Genomic DNA, 27,636 nt, shown 5'->3' on the forward strand with positions numbered 1-27,636 from the left:
CAGATTGTTGATTATTGGACTCGAATTATCTTAATGTAGTCTGCTGCGGATTGCATGTTTGTTGGTGGTTTGTTTTGTTTCCTGCCATCGAATCTTCAAATAAATTAAATTAAATATGATTATTTGCGTGCTTAATCGTATTTGTTCGGCTAGAACATGTAAATTTGTAATCCAGCGATATTGCGCTAGCAATGTTCTTAAATTAAACGAAAGGGGACTATTGCAAGACGTTTTTCCCCCACCTAGGTAGTATCCGGATATTAATATCTCAGTTAACGCGAGAATAATTACTTTCTTTTTTCGTTTGTGTATTAGTTTAACCCTTCAAAAACTGCTGTCACAGCCACAGTGTTTCTATGCTGGATTTGATCCCACTGCCGATAGCCTCCATATAGGAAATCTCTTGGTTCTGATGACAATGTTGCATTGCCAACGAGCTGGTCATCAAACTATAGCCTTGGTAAGAATTTAAATGATTTTTTCTTATGATTAATAGTAAAATTCATTTTATGTTTATTAAGATTGGGGGAGCTACTGCCTTAATTGGTGATCCTAGTGGAAAATCCAGCGAGAGAATAGCTTTGCCTGAAGAAAATGTCAAAGAAAATACTAATGTGATAGGTGAGAACATTACAAGGATATTTCAGAACCACGAGAAATACATATGGGAGAAAAACAGAGGCCCACTGAAACCAGTAAAGTACAACCTCCTTCAGTCTACAGTACAATTATGTTTATGATTTACTGAAGCTTTTTTTATTGGTGATCTAGGCTAGTCAACAATGCAGATTGGTACAATAATGTAAGCATCACAAAGTTCCTCAGTACAGCAGGAAGGCATTTCCGAGTCGGGGCCATGCTCAGCAGGAACAGCGTCCAATCGAGGATCAATTCCGAGTCTGGAATAAGCTTCACGGAATTCTCCTATCAGGTGCTCCAAGGCTATGATTGGTTACATCTTCTACAAAAATACAAATGCCGATTCCAGGTATAATTTTTTATTCTTCTGTAACATTAAGATTTTTGTGAATTTAATCCGTTTTGTTGCCAGATTGGCGGAAGTGATCAAATGGGGAACATAGTTTCGGGCCACGAATTAATCAGCCGAATGGGATTAGAAGAAGTTTTTGGTAATTAAATTTCTGAAATCAAGTAACGAGATCAAAAGAATTAATTTACAATTTCAATTTGTCGTTGCAGGACTAACAATCCCGCTCGTCACGAACGAAGCCGGGTCCAAGTTGGGTAAAACGGCTGGCAACGCCGTGTGGATTACACCATCGAAGACGTCACCGTACGAGCTCTATCAATTTTTTATGAGAGTCAAGGACTCTGAGGTGGAACAATTGTTGAAACTCTTCACGTTTTGTTCAACAGACGAGATCTCTACGATTATGGAGAAACAAACGGTATTAATGATTGAATTAGTGAAATCTTTATTTCCGATCATTTCTCTCAAATGCCCTTTTCAATGCAGAATAAACCGGAATCTCGAGTTGCTCACCGTAAATTAGCCCAACAAGTGACGCTGCTCGTCCACGGAGGTCTGTATATCCTCTTTTGAGTGTTGTCCGCTCGAGTGAATTCACGGTTGCCTTGATCGAATGCATTTTGTTTCAACAGAAAACGGTTTGAAATCAGCGGAGCGCATCACGGAGGCATTGTATAGTAAATCGGCTGACTCATTGGCACGACTCCATCCATCCGAATTGAACGAGACATTCCGAGGCGCCACAATGGTAGACATTTTGCTGGAACCGGCAACTTCCGTTCTCGATATGGTGATGAAAGCCAACTGTTTCGCCAACGAAAGTAAGGGGCGGAAAAACCACCCGCTGTGTTTTTTACGGTTATGATTAGTTTGGTGAATTAAAGTTGACGCCGTTTATTTTTAATTTTTACAATAGACGACGCTCGTCGCATCATCTTGGCGGGAGGTTTGCATATCAATCAAGTCAAGTGCACTGATTATACGGAGATTTTGTCACTCGGCCGCCACATCCTGCCCAACGGGATCAGTTTAATCCGCGTGGGTAAGTTTAAGCGAAAGACAAAAGAGGCTCAGTGTTTGAACATCGCTTTTTATTCGTAACCGTTTTCCCCTTTCTTGCCCAACAGGAAAGAAACACTACTACATTATCAAGTGGATGTCGTAGCGGAAGAGCCAACAACTATTTAGCCAACTAATAAAATAAAACAAAAAGAAATCAAATCAAGACTAGTTGAGTGAGTCACGAATTTCATTGAGTTGGGCTTCCAAATGAGGATATTCGCAAGCCAATTTGTCGGCAACCTTGGTCAATTGAATTAGTTTCTGTCTTGCGCGGGACTCTGCCTCCGCCAGGCTGTCAGCGCCGTGCTTGCGTCGATAAGTTCCGTATTTTAGCTGGTCGTAGAAGCGCCACCACTTCTGATGTCCCACCAGCGTTGAAATGGCCTGAATCGATAAAAACGTAACACGATTGAAAACACTTCATTCGAATGGATTCCGGCGCTCTTTCCTTCTTCTTCTCTTTTTGTCTTGGCTATTCGCTACTCACTCGTCTCTTGGTGACAACCGCTTCAGCAATGTCGTGATCGAGCTGTTCGAGTCTATTACGGTCCATCTCGAGTGAATCTCGTAGAGAGTCGCGCTGCGCCGTCAGCTCCGCGTTGACTGCCTTCCTCTCGGTGATCGATTGCTTCAGCTTGAGAACCTCCTGCATGAGTCAAGATCCAATTGAATGATATACCAGGCCAGCAGCAGCAGCAGCCCCCCCCCCCTACACACAAGAGGCACACTCGAGAGCAGTGTAACACATCAAGACAGCTTTTGTGCTTTACGACAGTACAACCCCCATCCCTCCCAAACTGTCGAACCTTGCGGCGTTTGGCGATTTCTTTCGAGAGGATCTTGTGCCAGGCGTTTGAGTCGACCGGCTCCTTGACGATCCTCGTCTTATGTCCGACTCCGGTCCTGATGTCGGCCTTGGTGTTGAGCACGGATCGGCCCAGAACGGCTTTCTGTAGTTGGTGGTTGAGCAGTTCTTGATCCTTCCTCAGCTGGACCTCTTGCACCTTGTGGGGGTAAAACATATAAAAACATGGACATGAGATAGGAATGGCGTAATATTTCACTTTTATTGGTCGGGTGGGGGGGGTAGTTGATGTAAGAGCGTACGAACCTGGAGTCGGTGTTTCTCCGCTTGGAGTAGGGCCAGCGATCCGGCATCGGAACGCTCGGCTTGGTAGTAACTTTGAGCTTCGCGAATGTCCGCCAACTTGCCCGTCCACAAAACAATCACTTTGTTCAGGTCACATAAACTGATTTCCAGGTTGGATTTTTGAGCACGAAGTTGGAGGATTTCCTCACGGACTCGGTGAACCTTGCGCTCCGGTTCCTGTTTTCCTCCGCCAAAATAACAGACCGAAAGAAAAATTAGGATATTCACTTAAAGGATCTTTTTACAGATATTTTTTTTTTTTTAAGATTAAATCGATCCTAGTTGGTAAGATCATTGAAAAATTGAAAGCCTTACAAACACACAGAGACATAGTCAATGAATAGGCGAGTCAGACAAAGTAAATTGATGACGGATCTGTTTTCCCGCATCGATTCCCTCCTTTTTTTTTTTAAGTTAATAAGGCGCGGTCCTGTCCTTATAACCCAAAACATTTCAAACAGGCAAAAGAAAGGGAAATAAAATGCTAAAACAAATGCCGGGCGAGTCTTTTGTGTCGCTCACGTTTCCGTCGTCGTGGTACGGAAAAGTCAGAGCATAAATGAGATGATCAATAATGTCATTTCCGCCTTTTCTTTTCCTTAAATCATCAAAAATTCCTCCCCTTTGCCCAGCAGAGAATAGCAATATCGACCACATTTTCAAGGGGGTAAACGATAGGCGCGACGGTACAACAACTCGAATGATCTAATAATTTTTTGGCGCATTTTTCAAATTCCGCCCCGATACCAATTTGAATAATTGAAATAAAAAATCATCATAATCCTAAAATTTGACTTGATCGACGGTAAAGTACAGCCGCTTCGGGCGGGGTTAGGCTCCGTGAATGGCTGGATTACCAATGCGAGAAACAATGCGGAGTTTAAGTGCTCCGCCGGATGTCAAAATGTTGGCGCATTCAAAGGGGAAGGCAAAGAACGAACCTCGAGATGGAGCTGCCACTGGCGTTGAAAGTGCTGATTGTGACGCTCTAGGCTTTCTTTGTTGGCCGACTGCTGGGCCAGTCGGGCGTCCAGCTGCTGCAAGTACTCTCGCCAGCCGTGGATGGATCTCTTGCACTGCAATTGCGTTTGCTTCAATCCGGCTACTTCACGGAGGAGTCGCTTCTTCTTTTCATCCCACACGGCGATCTCTGTCCAGTCCAGCCAAAAGAGAAAATCAACCAAAATATTATTTCACACATACATAGCTGACAGGAGCAGGCGGCAATTAGACTTGCATTCATCTTCAAAGCAGCAGCCTTTCAACATAATCATTCGCGATCCCACAAATGAATCGACTTGATTGCCAAAGGGATCAATTCGTACCCTCACGAAGTTTCTCCTCCTCGACGGCCTGGATATCTCGTGTCATTGCCACTTGAAGCAATTGCTGCTCGGCTTCCGACCATTGACGCTGGAGACTATCGGTTGTCTGACGAACTTGATCCAGCTGCTCCTGCAGGGCCCGCAGGACTCTTTCCTCTTCAGTGCGGGCCTGATTCTCTTCAAGAGTGGCCCGCAGCTCGTCCAGCGTCACTTTTTGTTTCGCCCAATGCATTTCCTTCCTCTCCAACAGTTTCTGTTGCTCGCTCAATTCCGCCTCGAGTCGTTTGATTTGCCCGTCCCTGGCGGCGACTTGGCCTTGCTTCTCTTCCAGCTCTTTCGTCTTCTCCTGCAATTCCTTCTCCAGATCATCGCGCTCCAGCAGCGCCCGTCCATTACGACTCTCGGCTTTGGCAATTTCGAAATCCTATTTGAAATTCCATTTTTTGGACGAATTTGGAATAAAACAATTGGAAATTGGTCCCGGTCGTCAACGCCAAATGCGAAAAAGGAAAGAATAAAAGAAATAAAACGGACCAGTTCAGTGGAAGCTTCTTCCATTTGGCGGATGTGCCGATAAATGGCCTGCGCTTCCTGATCGCAGGCCACACTCCGATAGACTTGATCGAGTATGGCCGCCTCCAGGGTCTTGTTTTTGCACCGCTGGGCCTGCAGACGGTCCAGGGCATCGCTCTCGCTCTTGGCCAGCAGCTCCGCCTCCCTTATCAGCGTTTGAAGCTCTTCCTCCCGAGATCGGATGATGGACTCGAGATGACGGTTGCGTTGCTCGTCTGAGCTCTTTTGCGCCTCCCGCGTCTGGCACTGCGTTTCCAGATTAGTTATCTTCCGTTCCAGCCGCCCTAATTCGAATTGAACGTTGGTCCGTTTCGAAGCCAATTCCGTCGTCTCCTTTTCGCCAATAGCCCAGCAGCGATTGATTTCATCTCGGCGGGCTTCTTCGTTCCTTTTTATTTATTTTTTGGGCGGGAAAATAAGAAAGAAAGAATAAATAAAAAAGCGGAAGGATCATCAGCCAATTGCGGAATCTACTCCGCCGTCATTACACAAAGTGGCGAATCAAGGGGAAATAAATGGAAACCTGATGGATTGGTGAACAGCCGCTAGGGCCTCGTTATTCTTCTGTAAGGCCAACAAGCTGGATTGCCAGCTCTGGTTGAGCCGGATCTTTTCCGTGTTGATTGCCGCAACTTGGGCGTGAGCTCCGCGGATGGCATCCCTTAATCCGGCCGTCAACTGCTCCTCATCCAGCAGAACGTTCTCCATCTGGTTGCGCTTCCATTCGGCCGCCTCAACATCCGACAGCAGCTGATTGATCACCACATCCTGCGCGATAATTCAACAATTTCCGGTTAAATATGCAAAACATCCCGGAACAACCAACAACAACCAACAACCTTCCAACAACACACGTGACATCCACAACGATTTCCACTGTTACCGCACGTTGACAGGTGTCACTAGCGTGTCACGGTCCATCACGACAAGCTTACCACACCGTAAACTTGTGCTGCCCAGTTATAAGAAAGCAAACCCCCCACGGCCAAAAAATGTCAAAAAATAAAAAGAGGAGGAGGAGAAGAGCTACCCCGTACTAAACAGGATGTCAGGAAGTAAACAGAGCCACCACCGCCATGGCCGCTGGCTATATTCCGGGTATACTATTACAGAACACACAAAGATTGATTGTTGATTTTTCTGGCCGTTCGTACACGGAGCGTACTTTCCCCTTCTTTATCCGGCTTTAGCTTCTTCTTCTTAATCTATAAATAGAACTTTTTCTTTCCGGTTCGGCGGGTCCTCCATAAAAAGAAAAGTTGACGTCATAACCGAACAGGTCTGAGACGAACAGATGCACGGAAGATATAGTACAAGAACGGGCGTTTAATAATGGATCGGCTAACCTGGAGGAGTTTATGAGCTTGGTTGGAATCCCGTTGGCGATGTCCTTGATCCAGTTGGCCTCTGGCTTGGGCAAGTTGTCGCTGTTGCTCCTCCAGACGCTGGCGGATTGTGGCCAACTTCTTGCGTCCCGACTCCAAATCCTTCTCCAACAGGCCGTCGGCGGACTCAACGTCTCCCAACAATCGCTCGAGACTTTCGAATTGTTGTTTCTTCTCCGGAAGGACGTCCCGTTCCACCTCGAGTCGTTTGGCCTTTTCCACGTCGAGGGCTTCCTTCTCCTTGCGGAGTGTCACTCGACTCCGTTCGTTGAGTCGTTTCATCTCATCCAGTCCGGCCGACATCTTCTTCCTCTCGCGCAGGACGCATTTGCGTTTCTCTTCCGCCTCCAGGATTTTCAGCGTCAGCTGTTGATCCTCTTCGTCCAGCAACTGCGTCAAATTGGCCTGGAAACGCTCCAGGCTAATCAAACAATCCAAATAATTAGAAGATTAAAAAAGACAAAAATCTCAAACTTTTATTTTTAAATTTCAGCTAACCAGGGTTGGCGAACTTACATGGGATGGTCAGGATCGAGGACTTCCAGGTCGGGCCAATATCCTGCAGTTTGACTGGTCGGCGTTCCGGCTGTTCCGCTGTCGCTTCCGTCATCCGTGCTGAGTCCATCGTCTTCTCTGAGTGATCGAACTGTCAAAGATAGTCCATCTCCTGTTCCTGCTCGGATCGCGCCATTATCCACCATGGGGCTCCTGTTTCTCCTGTTGGTCGTCTGTTGATTGGCGGCAGCCAAGCCGCCACCACCACCACCACTGGCTCCTATGGCTGGATCTGTATTTATTTTCACGATCAAGTCTCTCATTCTTCCATCAGAGAAATTCCGGCGACCGGCGGGACTACGGGCGAGTTCCGTTCCAAGCTGCAGATGGCCGTAAACAGATCGGCGGCCTTCAGGGCCCAGGCTTTTGTTATTGACTGGTCGCCATGGAAACGAAGGCTGGCCCGAAACGTAACAGTGTATATACCCCCAAACATATACTTGATCGATATTCCTGCTCATCCATCAGTCTAGGAAGAGAGGGGTGCTCCTGGGTTCAGTTCCAACTACTACAACTACAACTGCTCCTATCCACTAAATAAAAGGCCATAATACCCACACACACACACACATCCACAACACTCAAAGTCGATATGAGCTGCTCGCAAACTTCAACCCTGGCATATATAATCCTCCATCTTCTTGCTTTTCATCCATCCGGAAGGCATCCGAATTTTGATTTTTTTTTTATTTCCGAGACGTCACGAGAGGAGCGTGTGAGAGTAATAACGGCCAATAGCAGGCGGTAGTTCCACTGTGCAGTAAATAGGACAAATCCAAGTCGCTCTAAAGAAAAAGAAAAAGAAAAGGAAAAAAGTTTTTAGAAACGAGCCGTAATAACATTTCGGGTGTTGGTGTGTGCGCGCGCGCTATCAGTTGGCCCGTCTGGATGCAAATGTGAGGGGCGCATCACGCCGAGCGGACACGAAATCAGATAATAAAAAAATATAAAAAGAGAAGGGGGGGGGGGAATGAAAAAGTTTTTGGAGAGTCACAACAGTTACAAACACAAACATGCACATAAAAAGAAGAAGAAGAAGACGACTCTTGTGTGTGTGTGTGTGTGTATATGTGGAGCGAGGCTGTGTGTGTAGTATAATCGTCTGGCGGAAGAAAAGGAAACGATTGTAGAGAGAGAGAGTTGAGGGAGGTCTTTGGCCCCGTTTTTTTTTGTACCCCCGCTTGGTCGATAACGTTGCCGGCGAAAAAACAAAACAGAACAGAACAAAAAACAACAATAACAGCAGAGCGCTAATGTACACATAAAGAAAAGAATACCGAGTGCACAGCTCATTATCTAAACGCTTTGCGGGCGACATTAATCGAGTCAAATGCCTCTCTCCCACTAGATGAGCAGCGGAGAGATCTCTATTCGCAGTCCGGAATTGCGGATGAATAGACAATTTTACGCCACAAAGTTTTACAACAACTCGAACAAGTAGAAGAAGAAAAAAAGTTGACCTTTTTACGTGGCAAGCATAACATTATAGAGTTGGCACAACTTGATTTTTAGTCTTTTTTAAACAACTTTTACCGGACTGGGTTTTTTTCTTCCAACATTTCTACCCCCCCCCCCCACAAACTTGTGCCATGTTCTTTTCTACACACGGCGTGTATGCATGCCGCGTCGAACTTTGCCCGGTGTCGGGTAACAAGTTCATCGATCCAAACGGCCAAGAGAGGAGTCGGATTTCGACTGTCAACTATTCATCAAGGCTGTTCACTTTTTAACTCTCAGACTCTACACACAATGCAGCAGTGCAGTATTTTCGGTGCGCGTTACAATAAGCGATGCGCGGCCAACAACAACAACAACAACAACAACAACAACATTCAATTTGTCCGATTTTGTGTCAATCGCATTTTGGGCGAAATTGGCCAACTGGAATGCGACGCTTGATCCACCGCCCAGACAACCGATAATATTCCGCCGTCATCATTGGCCAGTCTCAGAGCGTCGCCAGGGTTTCTTGACCCCCCTCCCTCCCTCCCTACCCATCGACGTCAACGGGCCAAATAATAATAAAAAAAAGGATCGGTTCACTTGAGTGAGTTTGGAGAAAGAGAAAGACCCAAGTTTTTGAATCAAGACTATTCAGATAAATCAAAAAGCCAAAGAACAAGAGATGGAGGAAAAAGAAGAATGATTCGATAAATGTTCCCCCGTATAGAGCTGCTTTTCCTATAAATATTTGAAGCCCAAGAAGAGTCTACTTTTGGTAGGTATATACCAGTCTATAAAGGAGCCGATCAATATTCATGAAATTGAATTCTCGAATTTCTCCGTTTGGTAGGAAGATGTTTCTATTACAAGGGGGAAAAAAGAAGAAATAAAAATGGGTGGAGCTCTAACCCGATATCGCTGATGATGATGGCAACGGGTCACGTCTTTCCAATGGGACGGCCAACGAGATGATAAGCCGGTGGCTGACTTGTGTAGCCGCTCCTGTGGCATATCAAACGATGGTCGACATCGTCCGTCCAGCTGTTCAGTCCACCACCACACAAAGTTTCCGGCTGCTGCTGCTGTAGTCGCCAATCACAAATTTTTCTTCTTCTTTCATATCGGGACAAGAAAATGTCGCTCACAGTCAAATATGACTTTATACAGTACCTATATCTTCTTTCGTTCACTTTTCCATCGGAAAATCATTTTCCTTCTTCGGCTGGTGTGTGCTGCTGATTGAACATGCGTTACACGGCTGTTTGGCTTTTTCTTTTTCCCTTCTTCTTCCCCTCTCCGCCTGTCTCCTTCTTCTTCCTCCCCCTTTTTTCATCCTTTTCAGTTTGCCTTGCAGCACATCTCTCCTTCTGATGTTGTGTGTGTGTGTGTGTGTGCTCGCTCTCACTCGGGACTCTGCTCTGCTCTGCTATTGATCCGAAAGTGGAGGAAAGAGTAAAGAGAGACGGGGGGGATATATACGTAGAAAGGGTAAGAGAGAAGGAGAGCAGCTCTGATCTGAGCTGGAATTGACGATGTATACAGCGCCCAACGAGATCTTCTTCCCTTTTTAACCTTTCGCAGTTCCGGTCACAGATTTTTTCCCTGTTCAAAGAGAAATAGGAAAAAAAACTAAAATCATTAAATCATCACGTTGGCGCGAACGAATTTCCGGAGTTTTTCCCGGGTTGAATAAAAACGGTCAAAGAATTCATTTAAAAAGTCTACAACATTTTTTAAAAAAATTTGAGAAACTGAACAAATTAAAATGATTTTTCGTTGACTTAAAAAAAAACGGGTAAAAGATTTGATACCGTTGCAAGTTCCTGGATAAAGACTGCTGTTCCTGGATAGACCACAGAGTTTATTATTATTAATTTTGTTTTCGCTCCCGTGTACGTTTGTCTGTTTCTTCCTGGGTCTCTTTTATTTTTCCTTCTTCTTCCTTCCATCCTTGCGCCGTGATGTACACGCATGCGCACACTTTGGGCAGTGGCTGGAGAGAGAGAAACTAGTTGTCGTGGTACGAAGATAGAGGGAGAACTAGCGGAGGAGGAGGAGGCGTCGTTTGTACATTTTCAGGTTGGCAACTTGATATGGCCTTTTCAGTCTAGAGTGGATTTCCCGCCCGGACGGTCGTGTACGTGTCGCCTGTGCGTGTGTGTCTTGCTCCGTTAGTAACAGCAGCAAACACGTCAACCATTTGGGGGCCAAAAGAAGAGAGAAGAGAGAGACAGAAAGTCTCACACAGGCGCGGTCAAAACTCGCCCCCCCTCTAAAACACAAAAGTGTCCAGTTACAACCCAGGAGAGCCCCAGCTTGCTCCAGTTTTTTATTTTGTTTGGTTAATCATTTTTCTACAAGCTCCAATTTCTCACGAGCACTTTGGGGTCGAACACAAATTGTCAAAGTCGATCCTCCTCCAGCTGGCCCAGCGGTCGGAAAAAATTCGGAATCCAGGAGAATGTGAATGTGCACCGATAAGAAGCCAGAGCGCCGATGGGAGGAAGCAACGCCGGCCATAGGATTGACAACAAGTCGGGCGCTCTCAAAATGGTCCAGCCGAAGAAGCAGCCCAAGCTGAAGCCAGTGCTGACGGACGAGCAAAGAGGCTTGTTACTCGTCGTGCCCAGTCTGAGGAATAACGAGAACGGCTAATCATTCCCGTTGGTTTTATTTTCCTTTCACCTTTACTAGTCTCCAATTTTTTCTTTTCTTTTCTCATTTTTCTCTTCTTCTTCTTTGATTTTTTCGGCCATCTTTTATCTTCTTTTATCTTCTTCCTTCATTTCCTCTGATTACATTCATCCTTGTCCATCTGTTATTTTCGGAGCTGTGACAAGGCCAACCCCAAAAGAAGAAATCCCGTGCGAAAAGAATATTTAGCTCTTCTTCGTACCTCTCGGATCCGTTTTCATTTCTCTCCCTTTGATTCGATTCGTCGTCGTCCTTTTTTTGTGTGTGTCCGCCCGGTTTCGATTGCGTTAAGAATTTCCTTTTTTTTTCTCTCTCTCTCTCTGTTGACCATTTCCGATCGGAAACGTTTTTGTTCGGGTTCTCCTTTTCCAGTGAAACGAACGATCAAAAGAATTGACAATTGTTGAGGATTGTCGTGTCGAATAACTTGTCGCTTATTCTGAGCGGGACCGAATATTTTTGGTGGGAGAAGAAAAGTGCGTCGTCGATTCGGTTGTTGTTGTGGTGGTCGAGGACTCTCCAACGTCATCTCGTCCAGCATTCCACTCCACATTTTTCTGAAGAAGGTGTAAAAACATCAACATGCCCAAATGCTGGGCCGTCGCCGCCGCCGCCGCCGCCGCCACCAGCTCGCAGGAGCCAGGCCGTCCATCAGGCCGCCAGATCCCGTCGTCTGCCACCACTGTTGTCGTCGTCGACCGAGATCCTCATCACCTGCGAGTATGATTGCCGCTGCCGGACCGTCGGACGGCCCTGAAAAGCAGCAGCAGCAGAACAGACAGTTACAACTATATCACAAACCATGGACAACCAAATCAACGAGGCGCAGCAGCATCGTCATTGTTGCCATGGCGGACAACAACAACAACAACACCACCACCACCATCACAACGCGGATGTCTCAGTCGCTGACAAGTCGGCCGATCCTTTCGCCGGCAACGCCACCGCCGCCGTTGTCGATTCGGCAGATTCTTTCGATCACGGCGGAAGCGGAGGTGGCGGCGGAAGCGGAGGCGGACTCGTCGGAAAGCGACCTCTCGTCTTCGACAAGGTAAAAATCAACCACCCCCCCCTCGGGGATGGAACCAACTTGTTCCGAGAAAACGAACAACCTGCTAAAACTTCAAAAGCGGAATAAATAATGAAACGTCTTATTTAATACCTTCATTTGCCTAATAAATAACGTACGACTTTGCCTCCGCTTTGCCGCACAGTTGGGCCGTCCCTCCTGGGATTTCCCGACCGACCGACCGACCGTCCTCCTCCTCGCCATGTCATGTGGGGTGGTGGGGGGAAGGCGGATGTTGCGCATTCATTCTCGTGAATATTAATCGTCCATTCTTCTTGTCAGTCCCACCCATCCTCCACCTCACGACTCTCTTAAAGAGCAGCAGCAGCTCCTTTTGCGGATGAAAAGCCCTTTGATATAGTACTGTATAAACCGGGGGATAGAGGGGGATATGGATATTTAGTCGAGAGGGTGGGGTAGAAGGAGGAGGAGAAAAACAAAAGAACGTCGCGGCATTATACCCGGGATCTGTGTAAGATGCACATCCACTGGTATGAGCAGAAGCGGCAGATCCATCAAGAAAATCATTTTCAAATTAATGGAAATTTCCAGGGGGGAACGGGGCAGGCCTCCCATTCGATCCATCCTGACTCCACCATGTAGTAGTAAAAGTAGTTTGTGGTGTTCCTGCAAAAAGAAAAGAGAAAATGGTTATTAAATTTGAAACAACAACGACATTTTAAGGCGAGGCCGGGGCGTGATTACGAACGAAACAAAGTTAGGGCGACGAACACACGAAAATAGGGTGCGGTCGGAAGTCAAAAGAAATTCAATTCCAAAAATTAAATGGTTATTACACCATCATTCTTCCATGTCGCAGGAGGGGGGGCTCTCCGGGGAATGAGACCCAGGACAGTCTGAGCTACCAGGACAGACAGACACACACTTTGGATTTACAAAGTTGAATTGGATATTATATCCGAGGGCTTGAATTGCAGAATAGAATAACCCCGGTGGCCACCGCCAATGGTTGCACCGATTCAATCAGCCAACAGTGTATCTAATAGAAAAAGAATGTCGCAGACGTAAGAGAGACAGAGAGAGAGTCCAGGGACTTGTTCTTCTTCTTCAGATTGGACTTGGGAAAAGGAGCAGTCACTTGTTCAGCATGGCGGTTATGGTCATTTTCTAACCGTGTCTCCTAACATTTATTCTTGTGCGGATGGGATAGAATCGAAAGGGGATTTGTTTGATGTTTTCGATCGAATCTTCCGGGGAAATGACATTTTCCAGGTTTCCTCAGCAATCAACCAACGGGAGTTAGTTGATGCTCCTAACCAGCCCAAACCATCGTTGATTCAATTGTTGCTTGTGGCTTTTCACATCGACGCCCGCCACATCCATTTTTACTATTTTCCCCCATCCATCATCCAGTTGTGGCATTTTTGTTTTTTCGACAATTGTCAAGACCAAAAAAAAAAAAAAAAAAAAATATTCGTTCCCTTCAGTCCTATCACTTGTTGTTGATGACAGATGGAGAGCCTGGTGAGGGAGATGCAGGATCCCGAGAACGGGGGTGCCAGTGAGGAGCCAAAAGTTGTTCCTCACTTCCATTCCGTCAGCTTTTATGGGTCAGTTTCTCTATTTTTCTCTATTTTTTCTCCCGTAAATCGTTCGATTCATCTTCATTTTGAGCCTTGCGGATCAGGTTACGACATGATCGAGTGGCTGATGGAGCGTTTAAATATTGAAGACTCTGGTAAGTTTGGCTCTTTTTTTAACTTTTTCTTCTTGTTCTCCGGATGACATCGTTTTTGTCTTTTTTTCTTTCCAGTGGAGGCGATCCACATGGCCAATCTTCTGTGTCAGCACGGCTACTTTTTCCCGGTGGGCGAATGCAACAAGAGCCTCTCTGTGAAGGACGACAGCTCACTCTACCGCTTCCAGGTGAGCACTTTTTCTTCCCCATTATATCGCATCCGTCGAAACCCTTCCAGTAAAATTTGGAATCTTCCTGATTGGCAATATACACTCGAGAGTTTGGCGGCCGTATTTGCAGTTGGAATCAAATTGTCGATTGATTGGCAAACATGGAGAGAAACTACTTATGTGCAAACCTCACCCAACCCCCCCAGCTCCCTCAAAACTTATTGACAAATCGAGTCTTTCATCCAGCGTGACAATGGCTGGCAGTCGTGAAAACGCCCATCACGATAAGCGGAGCTCGTTATTATCCATCAATTGCCCGTTGCCCGTTCACTTTATCTCTATCGCTCGTGCAATTGTATCAAAATTCTGGACTGTGACAACAACACAGCCCGATTGTTGTCGCCATCCAACACAATTTTGTTTCCCCCCACTCCCCCGCAGGGATTGGATCCGTGCCAATAAATTCCGCCAGTGAATAATAACGTGACGCCGACCATCTTACTTATACAGACACCGACGCTTTCCGACAAATGATGAACGGCAGGGATTTTTTAAGGTGTCGACATCCCATTATTCTCCTTCTCACTCGGAATTTCTGGTCCCTCCCCGCTCACCGGAATGACGGAAACGGCGACATAAAAGTTTTTAAAGGGCCGTAAAAAGGATTAATCAATCTAAAGGACCAATCTCAAAAATGGAATAATGCTTTCGTGATAATCAATCGGATCGCTCCCATCACCTGAATCGTCGATAGCGGAGGCACGCGCTTGCGTCACTTTTTCTTCCTTCATCCCAAACGCAAAAAGCAAATAAAAAGGAACGGAATGGCGTTTTGCAATCCAGCGCCCCCCGGCGTGCGAGTATATAGATGCGAAGGTTTGCCGATGAATGGGTGGGGGGACCAGAATAACTCCCATCTCGCCTCGCCCATCTTTTTTCTTCTTTCGGGAGTCGGGAGCGGGGCAGGAGCGTACAGAAATAATATCACCTTCAAAAACAGAAATGAAAACAAAATAAAAGTAAGGAGATTGGACTTTGCCAAAAATTCTTCAAAGACTTTTTTTTACCTTTTTTTTCTTATTTCAAACATTCTTTTTATTTGGGCGGGTTTACCACGTGGACAGCGGGACTTTCTTAAAAAAAATCTTCAACGGCTGTTGTTGCGACTTTTTACTTGACAACATCTGTGCGTCCTTGATTATTGCCATCCGGCCGGAAGTTCCAAGTCTAAAAAAAGAGTAAAAAAAAGATTTAAAAAAAAAGGCGATGGGGTTCTTCTCTATCGCCCCACCGCGTCTGGGACGGAGATGGGATGTCGTGCGCAATCCAATTAAAGAACGACGACGACGACGACGACGACGGCGGCGGCGGCGGCGGGCAATAGACAACGAAAGGCATCACCAACCGGACTGTGCGGGCAACTGAAAAGAAACTCCAGACTGTGTAAAAATAATCTAAAAAGGAAAGAGAGGGGAAATAGGATAAAAGAAGAAGAAGAAGAAAGTTGTTGATCCACCCCAGACTGGCGGGTTGCGCCAGTGCCTTTTTCAATATTCATTCGACCATCTAAGATGAAAGAAGAAGTCTCTCATCTCCTCATTCACTTCGCACCGTTCGTCTAATCAAATTAAATCGCTCTCTTTTCCCCCCATCAAGACCCCCCATTCCCACCATTCCCGTCCGACTCTTTTTTTCCTCTTTCCTTATTTGATCGTCGCCTACCAAAGTCAAAGAGTGTTGTGTTGCGTGTCAATGTCGTCGGCCCCCCCAAAGTTGTCTTCTATTTTCTCTCTCTCTCTCTCTTCGCGCTTTTTGTTCATTTTCAAAAAAAGATGAAGGACTTGACGACGACGGTTTACCCCCCTCCCGCGCCCAAAGGCGGATCGATTACTCGGGTTTGCCCGCTCTTTGTTGTCGGCCCTCCAATTGGAAAATCCCGATTCTCTCTTCTTCTTCTTCCTGTCGTATTTTTCACAGGGCCAAACTTGCGCCTTCGGGGGGGGGGGGGGGGGGGGGCTGTGGTGGGTGAATTTATTGGGGGGGAAGACAAGACAACTCGAGATGAAGATGATTCGATCACGGTTCAATATAATCCTCTGCAATCCCTCCTTGTTTCTGCTGGATATCGTTTTGGCCATTCCTTGGTCGCCACCGCTAGTAGTAGTAGTACTATCCACCACCAAACACACACACCACCGCTGCCGTTATCGAGCCAGACTATTGATTTTTCCCGTTCTCCATCCATCCATCCCCACCCCCCTCTCTACGTCTGTGTGTGTAAGCTCCTGAAAACGGTGGTGTCGGGTCGTCGACGACGACGACGTCGTCGTCAGGCCCCCCTGGAAGAAGGAGGTGCTCCGCCCAGATTGTATGTGGCCGGGCCAATCACACAACGGCCTTTGCCTTGTTGTGTGTGTGTGTGTGCCAGGCAGGCAACAACCCCCAGCCAGCATCTCTCATCTGTTGTTGTATAGCTTCTCTCTTCTTCTTCCTCCTTTTTTGTTCTCTTTTGTTCTCTCAAGATATTAATCGACAAAATGAGGAAAGCGATCAAGAAAAAAGAAAATAAAAATCACAAAATGAAAGAGGAAACGGATGATTTCCATCATTTTGTGTTTCTTAATGGACAAATCCTATTGCCAACCAATTATGGCCTTTTTTTCTTCCTCTCTCTCAAACCATTTGTTTTCTCTATTTTCTTTCGCCCGGCGACAGACGCCGTATTATTGGGCGTCGCAGAACCACAGTCCGGAAAACAGCGAGTACGTCATCTACCTGTACAAGCGCTCGTTACGCAACAAGCAGAAACATGGACTGGAGGAGTACGAATTGGTAAGCGGCGGCTTAGCCCCCCCGCCGGAATAAATATTTTTCGACGACGGGAAAAATCCATCCCCCCTCTACCATGCATGCACAAAAAGGAGGGGCTTGGCAAAGAAATAAATTTAAATTCATTTATGATGTTGATGTTGTTTTTTGTTTTGTTGTGCTTACGGCGGATAACAGGAGGCACTAAGTCGACTCAAAAGGCAGATGGCACACAAATGGGAGTTTATCGTCATGCAAGCGGAAGAACAGGTATACATAAATTACTGGGGAGCAGCCCTACACTTCATCACGCAACTTTTTTAATTGACGTAATGAAACTATGGACTGGGAGGAATTCGCGGAATCTTTAATCAAAAGATTCCGATTTTTCCACCTTTTACAAAACCAACAAAAGGCAAATGCTTTTGAGTGGAAATTTCATAAATTAAAAAGACCGACAGGGCTTTCTTATTCTTATTTACTCGGTGGGATGCAATAAAAAAAAATTGAAGGAATAACAAATTATTGGTGAGAACTTACTACTGGTTGCGGAGGGAAAGATAAGTAAAAGAGCTTGTGGGGTCTCTCACTCGCCGTTGTTGGTTGTTGTACATTTTCTCCATTTGTTCCGTCAAGGTGAGGCTGGCCAAAGACCGGAAGAAAGGCGACAAGATCGTAACGGATAGCCAAGAGCGGGCCTATTGGAGGGCGTACAGGCCGCCGCCCAGTTTCCTCAATTGCCTGGAACAGCCGCCTTTCCCCACCAACTCGTCGTGGATTTCATTGGCGCCATCTTCGAATCAGCGTGACGACTCGGCCGGAGCTTCTTGCACAACCGCATCGTCCAATTTTATCCGAAAGTGGAAGAACATCGAAGAGATCAAAACTGAGGTAAAAGAAAAAGAAATAAGAAACATTCCGCCTCTCACCCATCATTTAGCAGCTTCTAGACAATGTCGATCCAATGCCATTTAAAGCGATTCTGTCAGACTCTTAATGGATGCAATATGGAATAGCCGATCCCCCAGTGGAAGACCACTGACACTGTTACAGCAAATGTAAACCTCTTTTTGTGCGGGGAGCCTGGGCGAATGTTGTATCAAGTTATGTAATGACAAGCGAAAGGGAGAGCGAGAGGGAAGATGATGGCTGCTGCTGCTGCTGCTGGATGTAATCATGCCCCTGAGAATATATATATAGGATATATTCGGTGCACGGTCACCATGCCAACCCGCTGCGCTGATGATACCGCTGGAAACATGGGTTGGACTGAAACGACGGCGACGGCTTTGGCCTCATCTGTATCCAAGGAGAGGAATGAGGGAGGTAGAACTTTTTATCCGATACACACGTACTACATCAAGGGAAATGAAAAAGGGAAGGACCAAAAAAAATATATAAAATAAATGGGGATCGGTCTGTTCAACAGCGACAAGGAGCGGCAATCTAGTCAAAGGATTTATACATACCGAAATTGGCCGGTCAACATCAACCGAACATGATCATTGTACCTTGTAAAAATCCCTTGCTTAAATTAGCTTAACGAGGCCCCCTTTCCTTTTTTGCAAAGGTAGAAGAAGAGGACATCTTTCTTTTTTTCTATAGCGTCGTACTATTTCGCCGGTCTTCCATCTATTTTCTCCGACACATACAGCAGCAGCAGCAGGGCACGAAAAATCAATACTACTCTCTCTAGTAGTCTCCAGAATTCTCTTCTCTTTGGCTCGTCCTCTCTTTCTTCAACGGTTTCGTGTGGGTGGTGACAGGTCGTTCGGTTCGTCAGCCTACAAGAAATGAGATAATGGAGAGAGGGCGTTGTATCTTGCATGGCGAATGAGCAAAAAGCGTGTATACCCCGTAAACAACAATGGTGAATTTGCTGTGACCGTCTCCTGTGGTTTCAGGTGGAGTTTGTGAGGGGCCAGCTGGTTAGAGCGCGGATCAAGGTGTCTGTGGCGGCCGAGACGCTGCAACAACACTGCGCCACCTACAGCGAATACGATCCGTTTCTTCAGACGCCCCAGCCGTCTAATCCTTGGCTATCGGATGATCCCACCTACTGGATCCTTAATGCTGGCGCGTGAGTCCTTTTTTTCTTCTTTTCTTATTAATCGACATCTGTTAATAAGCTTTTGGTGTGCTCTTTTTTCTTTCTTCTTCTTTTCTTCCGGTTTTCTGGGGTACGAAAAGAAAAGAACGTAATGATCAAATAGAACTTTTTAAATAAGTTGCCTACACAAATTAAGGCTAGGAGAAACTGAAAAATAAAGTTAACTTGGGGTTAAGCCAGAGACACATAAGGAGAAAAACAATTTGGTAGTGTCAGCTAATAGCTTAAAAAGGTATGCGGTATCTTTTGAAAGACGAAAAGCGTGGTAAAAGAATTAAATTAAATATGAATTTTACCAGAACAATGGCAGTTATCAATATTAAGACTGAAAAAAGAAATGGTAGTTCACCATAGCGGTGATCTTACAACAATGGAATAATTTAACTTATTAAAATTTAACTCATAGACTTCTGTCATCTGTTTGAATAGAAGTAGAAGACAATTCATAATTGAGTCCAACATGTCACTGTGAAATGTGTAGGTTTGCGAGTAACATAGCAAACATAAATATTGTTGTGATTCACATCAAGTTATTTACGAATGAGTTCATCAAGCATCAATAAGCTGGATTTGTTGGTTCAAATCACAGTTTTACGAGTACATCTTCATTACTTTCAACATGCATCATGAAAAGTACTGAGACGAAAAAGAGGTTCATTGCTCATTACATTTTACAAGTTACATGTTACCAAATGTTACTGCTGAGCCACGAAATAAGAAGACCTACAAAAAGGCTGCAATGGCTTTGTGGCTTCTTCACATTGATGACTTTTCCAAAGACACGTTGGGCGATAAACATTTTCCCCATGATGAAATCGTTTCGTTTAGCCATGAAGAAAACTTTCAAATATCGACGCAAGGGCGTGTATATCTGAGCAGGCAATATTTTCGTGATGATATTCAAATGATATGCCGATTGCGCGTCTTGTATTCTCGGATATTCCAGCCCGCCGAAAGTGATGACTTACGAGCACTTTCAACTTTTGCGACTCGACATCAAACAGACGAAAACCGGGAATGGCGTTTGACGTTGCCAATGTTTGGAATAATTTCGTCACGGCTGGGCCTTTTATTTGTGTGACGCAAGATAATTGAAAAACAGAGGAATATGAGATTTTTTTGAACGTGAAACAAAAGCTTTGCGCGAGTAATAAAAAGATGGGGTATTCTTTTGTATTGATTTCCCCCTTTTTTGTTCGCTGCAGAAAAGAAAGTCGCCCCCCATTCCAATCAGTTTTTCGGGCCAACTTCATAAATTTTCCTCGAGATTTAGCCGTGTCAACGTCGCGTGGCGGTAATAGAATAAGTGTACTGTCACGGTCTCACGGATATATACTTTGGCATTGGTTTATAGCCCTCTCTTTTTTATCTTGGAATGGGAACAAATGAGGAAAGTTAGTGGTCTGGCTGGGCCAACGCCAAAATCTATTAGAACGACGATCCTTTTAATAAGTTCGCCTGCGCCATTCGCTTGCTAAAAAGTTTCGATCAAGACGAAACAACCAGTAATAAAGAATGTCCCTCCTACAACAGCAATTTCTATTCGACTTTTTCGCCAATGATCCCCGGGTGCGATCTTCCGGAATCCAGTTAGATAACCAGTCACATCTCGAGAATTCAAATATTAGTTTCAACATGGTGACCGCCTGCCTGCCTGCTCTACTACCAAATCTTTTTGATTTGTTTTCTGTTTTTCTCGGTACACGTATATATATTGATCAGCTGTTGCTGGGCTGTTTTGGGACGAATGCGGGCCCGTGCTTTTGGTTTTATATCGCCCGAGACTATTAGTTTCTAGGCTCTTTACGACACATGTCGTCACAACGTCATTGATTCGTCCTGGATCTGTACACACGGTACACATAAAAAAGAAAAACACGATGGAAGCCGGATGAATAAGATGTAGAATATTTTTTCGGGGGTTGGTATTGGGATCTGTGGAGGATCGGATCGATGGTCGAACCGGCCGCCGTTCATCATGCGACATGGCGGGAGCGACGAAAGCATATAGCGGCTGCTGGCCCCATTCTGGTGCTTATGACAGGATATTCCATCAAAGGGCATTGCGAGTTGTTACTATACTTTTGTTGGCACACACACAGACAGACATCAGATATACACGCATTCCAGCCCATGCGCAACTATGATAATAGCCTTCGATCTGTTATTTGACAGAGTGGAAGTGCCGACTGAGAAGCGAGCCAAACGATGGGCCATTTCCATCGAGGATCTCGTGACGGACCAGACCGGTAACTACTCAAATTCCTTATTTATACATGGACTCCCTCCTTCAACTGCACTTACTACCATGTACTATGTACTGAATCTTTTTTTTTTTTCTTTTTCTTCTTCGCTCGACGACAACGACGACGATCTATTTAAAAGGTTTACAAGAGCTGACCAACTATCTACGCAAAGAGTACAGTCACGAAAACATCCGGTTCTGGTTGGCTACCAATCAGCTGAGGAGCGGACCCGCATCAAAAATCCTCCATCGCGTCCAGGAAATTTACCAGTGAGTTATTATCCCCCCCGTTTAATTTGCATTTTATTTTTTTTTTGGCGGGAATATTTAAAAATTTGAAAAAACAAAAGGGAATTTTTGGCACCGGGAGCCCCGTGCGAGATCAATATCGATGGGCGGACAATGGATGTCGTTCAGCACGAGATGAAGCGTCCGTCCCGCTTCACTTTCGACAAGGCCGCCGAGCACGTTTACAACTTGCTGCTGAAAAAGGACTGCTACCCTCGATTTGTCCGCTCCGATCATTATAAACAGCTGCTGGCCAATGCTCTCCAACCGTGCCAGAAGAAAAGGTCAGTCACCATTTTTCTTTTCCGACTTTCAATTATTTGAACCTAAAAAAAAAAAGAAAAAGTTCAAAAAACGGATCGTTAAGTCATCAATTTTGTAAACGCTCCGGCAACTGACAAGTTGAATACCGTTAACGCTGGCAAGTCTAAAAATTATTGATGTAGAATAATATTTTTCTTTTCCCTTTTCTTGCAGATTCTTCAGTTTCGGTGCGACGGGCAAGAAGAAATCGATCGTGGCGGCCACGTCAGGAGTCAGCGCGATCGGATTACCCTTGGGGAATTTGCAGCAGCTCAACCTGTCATGCGGATCCAGCGCTATTAGGCGGAGGGGAAGTGTGGGCGAGAGGAGTTTGTCCGGTTCACCGCCGGATCATCCGCATCAGCAAACGGGGGTCGGCCCTTCTGCCACCAACACGAGTCTCCTGCTGGCCAGCTCATCGGCCAACACTGCCGCCGCTTCGGCCGGAATCAATAGCAGTTCGGCGATGAGTTCTACCGCCGGAAGTTGTGCCAACATCAGCATCGCTCCTGGCGACGAATGCGACACACCCTATCGGTAATGATCGCCTCGGCCAAATTTCTTACATTTGATTCTTTTTGATCTTTTCGATTCTCTTATTTTGATGACACATATTAGCCTAGAATTGAATTGGTGGACATAATGATTTGAAAAAATCAAAAGCTTGTTATCTTATTATCTGATTTCATTTGACAAATAATCATATCTTAGATATTTACTTATTATTACCATAGAGATGGATTGCAATCATTTTATGATTTGATCTGTTTCTCGCTGTCCTATTTTAACTCATTTGACCAAAAATTCTTTGGTTGTTGAAATCTTTTTGGCGGATTGAAACAAAAAAAAAATCCGAGTTCTGCTGTTTTCTTCATCATTTTTCCTGTCAAAAAACAAACAAAAGTAAATTGAAAAACATTTCGCACTCGATGCAGTGGGGATATGCCGTGTCAGCGTACGACGTCCACAGCTCAGCTGGTCTCTCCTCTTGCTCTTCCTCCTCTCAGTTCTCCTCCACCTCCACTGCTGCAGTAAGTTTGACTCGAAAGCCCCGAAAAACCCTAAAACACACACACAAAAATGAGAGAGAGAGAGAGAGAGAAACATGGACGACGTGAAAGCAGACTTGATGTCATTATGTCTCTTTCTCTCTCTCTCTCTCTAGCCCTCCCCTTTTCTGTCTTCATCCAACCGGAAAGACCCAATCATTTGTTTCAATCAAAAATTTGACTTGATTTCTCGTTCCCTCCCTCTTTACAAATCCCATCATTTCTTTTTTAACTTTTTCCTTCTCTTTGAATATTTCCCCCGCTGTTTCCCGAGCGTCACGTTTCGTGACCTTTTTTTTCTATCACGACAATAAATACATAATTGGAAAACGTTGGCTCGCCCCTCCCCCTTTTGTGTTCCGTTCTCCGCTTTTCTGTCAAAGTTGTCCTTACCACCTAATGTTTTTTTTCTCTGTGTTGAATTATACCGAGTTTGTTTTGATTAAGCGATGCATTTTGGAACGCTTTGGCCCATCTCCAATCCTTCATTTACCATGACTCTTCGTTTTTTTTCTTATATATATACACATGCTCTGTGGTATATATATACTTTGTCGCTGTATCCGTAAGACTGGAAAATCCGGATTTACCGGATCAGCTGGCGGGATATTTAAATATCTTGTTTATTTTTAGTTTGGAATTTTTCTTTCTTTCTTTTTCTTGTGAAAAAAGATAAAATCGAATTTCGTGATTCGGATAAACGCAAGGATTGCGCATGGATTACCCCCCCCCCCCCCTTTCCGTTTTTATTTTACATTTGGTTTGTTTGTTTGTTCACATGTAAAAAAGAAAAACGTTAGCCACAATTAAATCCGCTCTGTTGCTCGGTGTCCATTTTGTTTTCCACAGCATGTCACGTCACGCACCAATCCTTGTTGTTGAATGTTGAAATTCCTTGAACTATTAAAAATTTGTGTAAAATCTGCTTCCGGAGAAAAATGTCTTCATTTCCGGAATTGTGTGATTTCTTGTTTGTTTGTTTGTCGATTTTTCCTTTTCTCTCTCTCTATGAAAACAAATCGTCACCAGATCGAGCAGTACAAGTGAATCGACGTCCATCATTCCGCCGCCGGAGAGGGAAGACAACGTCTGCCCGTGGGAGACGATTAATCCACCCCCTCCGCTCAGCGCCGGAAGCGGGCGGACAAAGGGCGTTCTGTTGACTCCGGGCCCGTCAGTCGATCAAACGGATGGACACACTCCGATCGTCAGTAGCCCATCGGCCAAGAAGAGCAGCTTCTCCTGCAGCGTCGAGAGCCATCCATCGACGGATATGGATGTCTGTCCTTGGGAGTCTGCAAGCGCAGCTCCTCCGGCGGCAACTTCTTCCTCCTCCTCCTCCGGTGGTGGCGGTGGTAGTGGCGGTGGCACCCGCGTCAAAACGCCCGTTGCCCAGCAAAAGAGTACGGCCGAAGTGTTGGTCTCGGACGACGTCGTCTGTCCGTGGGAGTCTCAAGACCTGGAAACTCCAAAAAATCCGACAGTTAAATCGCCGAGTGAAGTGACAGTGATCGTGTTGAATCCATCAAAACAAGTGTCGCCCGTCATTAGTCTGGCCGGCAGTAGTGGTGGCAGTGGTCATCGGCGAAAAGAATCCGCTTCCGGCGTAACCGCCATGCCGGAACCAGGATCGGAACAGTCGTCGACATCGCAACAACCGGATAAATCATCATCCAAAATCAGCGATATCTGCCCGTGGGAAGACGAGTAAGTGTAACATTTACAAATCGAATCGAAATTAATTTTTCAACTTTATTTTCTTTTCCTATTTCATTCGAATTTGAATGTCGTTCCTTTAGTTTTTGGCTTTATTGTATTTTTCAGTTTACTTTTTATTCAAATTGCGCAAGTAAAATTTGAATGAAAGTAAAAGTAAAAAAAAAAATCATCTTTGGCGGCATGACGTTTTGATTCAGATTGCAAAAAAAGAACCAAAAAATTTGTCAAAACGATTCAACTGATTTTGTCATTTCTTCCCTTTTGTCTGATCGATCGCAATTTTTTCCCCGTTTTTTTCTTTCTCTTCTTTTTTTCTATACAGCACCCTAACGCCCACCTGGCTTTAACTTGAATGGAATATTGTGTGCTGTTCATTGTGCGATGTGTTTGCAAGACCCTCAAAAAAATCCCACTTATAAATATTTATTATATTATAAATAATCGATCCGAGACAAGCAAACAAACAAACCCCAATCCCACCCGATCCCGGAAAACCTTCTCAGCCCCGCCCTTCCGATCCCCACCCCCACCCCCTCCATTTGCCAACATTCGCTCACCTGTCTCTTCTTCGTACACTCACGAAACACCAAGCGCTGAGCACCTTTCAATTTCTTCCTCCTTAACTCAAATCTCAAAAGGTAGGCTTTCATCTTCTATCCTTTGATTTCTTTTTTTCCTTTTTCCGTTCGAAAGATTTCCGCCCACCATATCCCGCCTTGTAACTCGTATATCGTCAATAACATTATTCTACTCACCTTGTCTGGAATTTTGGCTGATGCGGATTATAAACTGTCGAAGATCGTTGCCGTAATCTCAATTTGCTTTTTTTCTTCTTTTCCTTTTGAGCAGAGAAAGCTGTAAACTGGATCAGCCTTTCGTCAAGACTTACGCCACGCTGGGCTATTTGTGACGGAATGTAAGCGGATGTGTGTCTCCCCCTACCCCTCCTTAACGCACCTTCTCTCGAGTTTCCATCCGGAGCCCGGAAACAAAAGAAAAAGAAAAAAACCCCAAAAAAACAAAAAAAAAATATGTTGTATTAATCAAGTTGTAGAGAAAATGTCTTGTCAATCATGTCTTGTCATTGCCATTCATTTTTTGAACACTGTTTTTAAAACCCAAAACTATTTTCCCCGCCTAACCCTTTTTCCAACGCTACAGCTGATCGTTCGTTTTCTTTTTGGAGGCGTTGAAACTCCCCCAATGACGTCCGCAACTCTTTGATTGACAAGAGATCAATGTTCATTAAAAATCTGAGCCCCATAAGATTTGATGAACATTTTTTTCATTTCAGAGTTCAAAGAGGCAGACACCATTTCAAAACAAAAAATGCGGCAAATTCAAATCAAGTCAAAGTCTTTTCAAATTCTTAAAAAAATGGGAAATCAAAGGTCACGTGGTTTTAAAAGCGGTCAACCACCAACAACATTTTGTTCCCAACCCATCCGATTTCGGAAGAAATTCGCCAATTCAGACGCCCCAAAAAAAATGAAGAAGAAGTTTTAAATATTCACATTTACTCGAGAAAAAACCAAACAAAGAAAGAAATCTAATCGTCAATTTAATGTTATGGCTATTTTACCTGTGCGTGTTGTGTGTATGTGGCGCTTCACGTCGGATCGAGTTCCCCTCTCTCTCTCTCTCGCTCGTTCGTCGACACTTTCTATTCCGCCTGGCTTCCGTGTCACACGCGCGTTCGCTTCGGTGTTGTGTGTGTTGTTCCTTTTTAACTTGGGTAAAAGACAAAATGACAAAAAAAAAATGAATATAACAAGAAAAAAAAAGTAATTTTCAAACACCTCCACCCTACCACTATTCCACCTTTCATCCCATACAAAAAAAAATCAATAAAAGTTAGTTGATAGGTTCATCGTACTCTAAGAAAAACTAAAAATAAAAACTGTTTTAAAAGTTAGTCGGTTAAACAGCCGGTTGGTGATTTAAGATTCCACGTCCACGTTTAAGTGCGAAAACGTTTGACGTTTCTCTATCTTTTTTTGTTTCAAAATCAAATCACCTTCAACCTGTTTCTCTGCGACGGCGCAAAAAAAAATTAATTAATTCTTCAAACGTAAAAAAAATGTGTGGCGTTTCGTGTGATTTATGTTTTTGATTTGATTTTGACCGAACTTGTCGTGTCTCGTCGTCGTCGAAATGGTCCCGTCATTCATTTGTTCTTGTTTCACGAGTGGAACAAACCAAAAAAAGAAGAGAAATAAAACCCGCGAAAAATAACATATTTGAAATGGCTTTTGAACCCGAGTCGGATATTGGTTGGTTGAACAATTTTCCAACGAATTTTAACTTTAAACTTGATGAAAGGGCCGTCCGAAAAAAGAAAAAAAAACGCGCGAGACTTTGATGTTTTCCCACTAAATAGAAAAAGGAGATGAGGAACAAAAAGAAAACGAAAGCAAGCAAAAAGTGTATCATTTAGATAATCGATTTCTTCTTTCCGTTTCTGTCATATTTAGGACCAAAATTCTTTTTCGTGTCCCCTTCAATTTTCCAATGCGTTCATCAATGAACAAAAACGTGAAAAATGCTGCCGTAGATGAGATTTCTCTCTCTCTCGCCCGAACATCCCCATTCCCCGCCCTACTTTGCATTCGCTCTCTCCAATTTTCTCGTCTTGATTGAAATTATTTAACCAAAAATTAAAACTCTCAAAAGAAAAAGAAAAAAAAAAAAAACAAAAAAAAAATAATGGTCAACATAATCACATAATCACCTCAATGCTATCGTGTATGGATGATGTCATCACTGTATTTTTGTTGCTGCTCTTGAATCTGAAATTTGAAAAAAAGGAAGAAGAATCAAATTTTGAGAAAAGGAAATCGCATGTTTTTATGATGTACGACGTTACACACACAAACAACTATATAATCTCGCTAAACAAACAAAAAAATGTTACCAAAAATTCAATTTCGTGTCATATGTGCGATTATGTTCAACTTTAGAGCAGTCAATAAAGTAGTTATTTAAAAGTCAAATCGAA

The 27,636-nt window shown here is 44.5% G+C and overlaps 3 protein-coding genes and 1 long non-coding RNA gene across 15 annotated transcripts; 2 read left to right on the forward strand and 2 right to left on the reverse strand.

The window, feature by feature from the left end:
- Nucleotides 1–26: 26 nt before the first annotated feature.
- LOC124327161 (tyrosine--tRNA ligase, mitochondrial-like) lies at nucleotides 27–2,218 on the forward strand. Its single transcript, XM_046786090.1, has 10 exons — nucleotides 27–246; nucleotides 316–460; nucleotides 522–700; nucleotides 772–988; nucleotides 1,052–1,130; nucleotides 1,201–1,409; nucleotides 1,478–1,544; nucleotides 1,624–1,812; nucleotides 1,908–2,033; nucleotides 2,119–2,218. Exons 1-10 carry the CDS (start codon nucleotides 116–118, stop codon nucleotides 2,154–2,156), a joined length of 1,380 nt encoding a protein of 459 aa, XP_046642046.1. The 5' UTR covers nucleotides 27–115; the 3' UTR covers nucleotides 2,157–2,218.
- Nucleotides 2,062–10,581, reverse strand: LOC124327006 (coiled-coil domain-containing protein 40-like). The gene is made up of 12 exons (XM_046785785.1): nucleotides 10,296–10,581; nucleotides 9,394–10,086; nucleotides 7,003–7,826; nucleotides 6,448–6,907; nucleotides 5,625–5,869; nucleotides 5,063–5,489; nucleotides 4,529–4,952; nucleotides 4,145–4,353; nucleotides 3,165–3,380; nucleotides 2,860–3,057; nucleotides 2,541–2,699; nucleotides 2,062–2,437 (listed from the first exon to the last, which is right to left on the reverse strand). The coding sequence occupies exons 3-12, from the start codon at nucleotides 7,500–7,502 to the stop codon at nucleotides 2,219–2,221; spliced, it is 3,057 nt and encodes a 1,018-aa protein (XP_046641741.1). The 5' UTR covers nucleotides 7,503–7,826; nucleotides 9,394–10,086; nucleotides 10,296–10,581; the 3' UTR covers nucleotides 2,062–2,218.
- A 638-nt stretch (nucleotides 10,582–11,219) lies between these two features.
- Nucleotides 11,220–20,692, reverse strand: LOC124327404. 8 transcript variants are annotated; one of them, XR_006916101.1, is made up of 12 exons: nucleotides 19,724–20,692; nucleotides 18,779–19,099; nucleotides 18,436–18,708; nucleotides 17,989–18,223; nucleotides 17,465–17,810; nucleotides 15,408–15,537; nucleotides 15,184–15,343; nucleotides 14,856–15,104; nucleotides 12,709–12,874; nucleotides 12,367–12,578; nucleotides 12,291–12,299; nucleotides 11,220–11,931 (listed from the first exon to the last, which is right to left on the reverse strand). It is a non-coding gene; the product is annotated as an uncharacterized LOC124327404 (long non-coding RNA). The 8 variants fall into 8 exon arrangements; XR_006916105.1 differs by lacking the exon at nucleotides 12,291–12,299 and having other exon boundaries at nucleotides 12,341–12,578; nucleotides 19,762–20,692; XR_006916103.1 differs by lacking the exon at nucleotides 12,291–12,299 and having other exon boundaries at nucleotides 12,341–12,578; nucleotides 17,515–17,810.
- On the forward strand, nucleotides 11,927–27,631 carry LOC124327032. Of its 5 annotated transcripts, XR_006915946.1 has the most exons (17): nucleotides 11,927–12,229; nucleotides 13,721–13,818; nucleotides 13,896–13,946; nucleotides 14,022–14,134; nucleotides 16,832–16,948; nucleotides 17,123–17,194; nucleotides 17,561–17,815; nucleotides 18,829–19,004; nucleotides 21,210–21,283; nucleotides 21,420–21,549; nucleotides 21,630–21,851; nucleotides 22,045–22,407; nucleotides 22,806–22,901; nucleotides 23,949–24,626; nucleotides 24,961–25,276; nucleotides 25,488–25,554; nucleotides 27,113–27,631. XR_006915946.1 is itself a non-coding variant. In XM_046785840.1 (16 exons), exons 2-15 carry the CDS (start codon nucleotides 13,815–13,817, stop codon nucleotides 25,546–25,548), a joined length of 2,412 nt encoding a protein of 803 aa, XP_046641796.1. In that variant the 5' UTR covers nucleotides 11,927–12,229; nucleotides 13,721–13,814; the 3' UTR covers nucleotides 25,549–25,554; nucleotides 27,113–27,631. The 5 variants fall into 5 exon arrangements, 3 of the variants coding, with proteins under 3 accessions (XP_046641796.1, XP_046641795.1, XP_046641797.1); XR_006915945.1 differs by having other exon boundaries at nucleotides 25,488–27,631; XM_046785840.1 differs by lacking the exon at nucleotides 24,961–25,276.
- The last annotated feature ends 5 nt before the right edge of the window (nucleotides 27,632–27,636 follow it).

The sequence above is a fragment of the Daphnia pulicaria genome, chromosome 2 (assembly GCF_021234035.1).
Source record: "Daphnia pulicaria isolate SC F1-1A chromosome 2, SC_F0-13Bv2, whole genome shotgun sequence".
Lineage (NCBI taxonomy): Eukaryota > Metazoa > Arthropoda > Branchiopoda > Diplostraca > Daphniidae > Daphnia > Daphnia pulicaria.

Bases quoted from the DNA above. Each gene is read 5' to 3' on its own strand.
- LOC124327006 (XM_046785785.1), bottom strand. From the start codon at position 7,502: ATGAGCAGGAATATCGATCAAGTATATGTTTGGGGGTATATACACTGT. The intron at 4,354-4,528 runs GTACGAATTGAT...TGGACTGGACAG, and splicing joins GGAGGAGAAACTTCGTGAGG to AGATCGCCGTGTGGGATGAA. The intron at 2,438-2,540 runs GTGAGTAGCGAA...TTATCGATTCAG, and splicing joins CGGTTGTCACCAAGAGACGA to GCCATTTCAACGCTGGTGGG.
- LOC124327161 (XM_046786090.1), top strand. From the start codon at position 116: ATGATTATTTGCGTGCTTAATCGTATTTGTTCGGCTAGAACATGTAAA. The intron at 247-315 runs GTAGTATCCGGA...TTTGTGTATTAG, and splicing joins GACGTTTTTCCCCCACCTAG to TTTAACCCTTCAAAAACTGC. The intron at 1,131-1,200 runs GTAATTAAATTT...TTGTCGTTGCAG, and splicing joins GGGATTAGAAGAAGTTTTTG to GACTAACAATCCCGCTCGTC.
- LOC124327032 (XM_046785839.1), top strand. The intron at 14,135-16,831 runs GTGAGCACTTTT...GCCCGGCGACAG, and splicing joins GCTCACTCTACCGCTTCCAG to ACGCCGTATTATTGGGCGTC. The intron at 16,949-17,122 runs GTAAGCGGCGGC...GGCGGATAACAG, and splicing joins GACTGGAGGAGTACGAATTG to GAGGCACTAAGTCGACTCAA.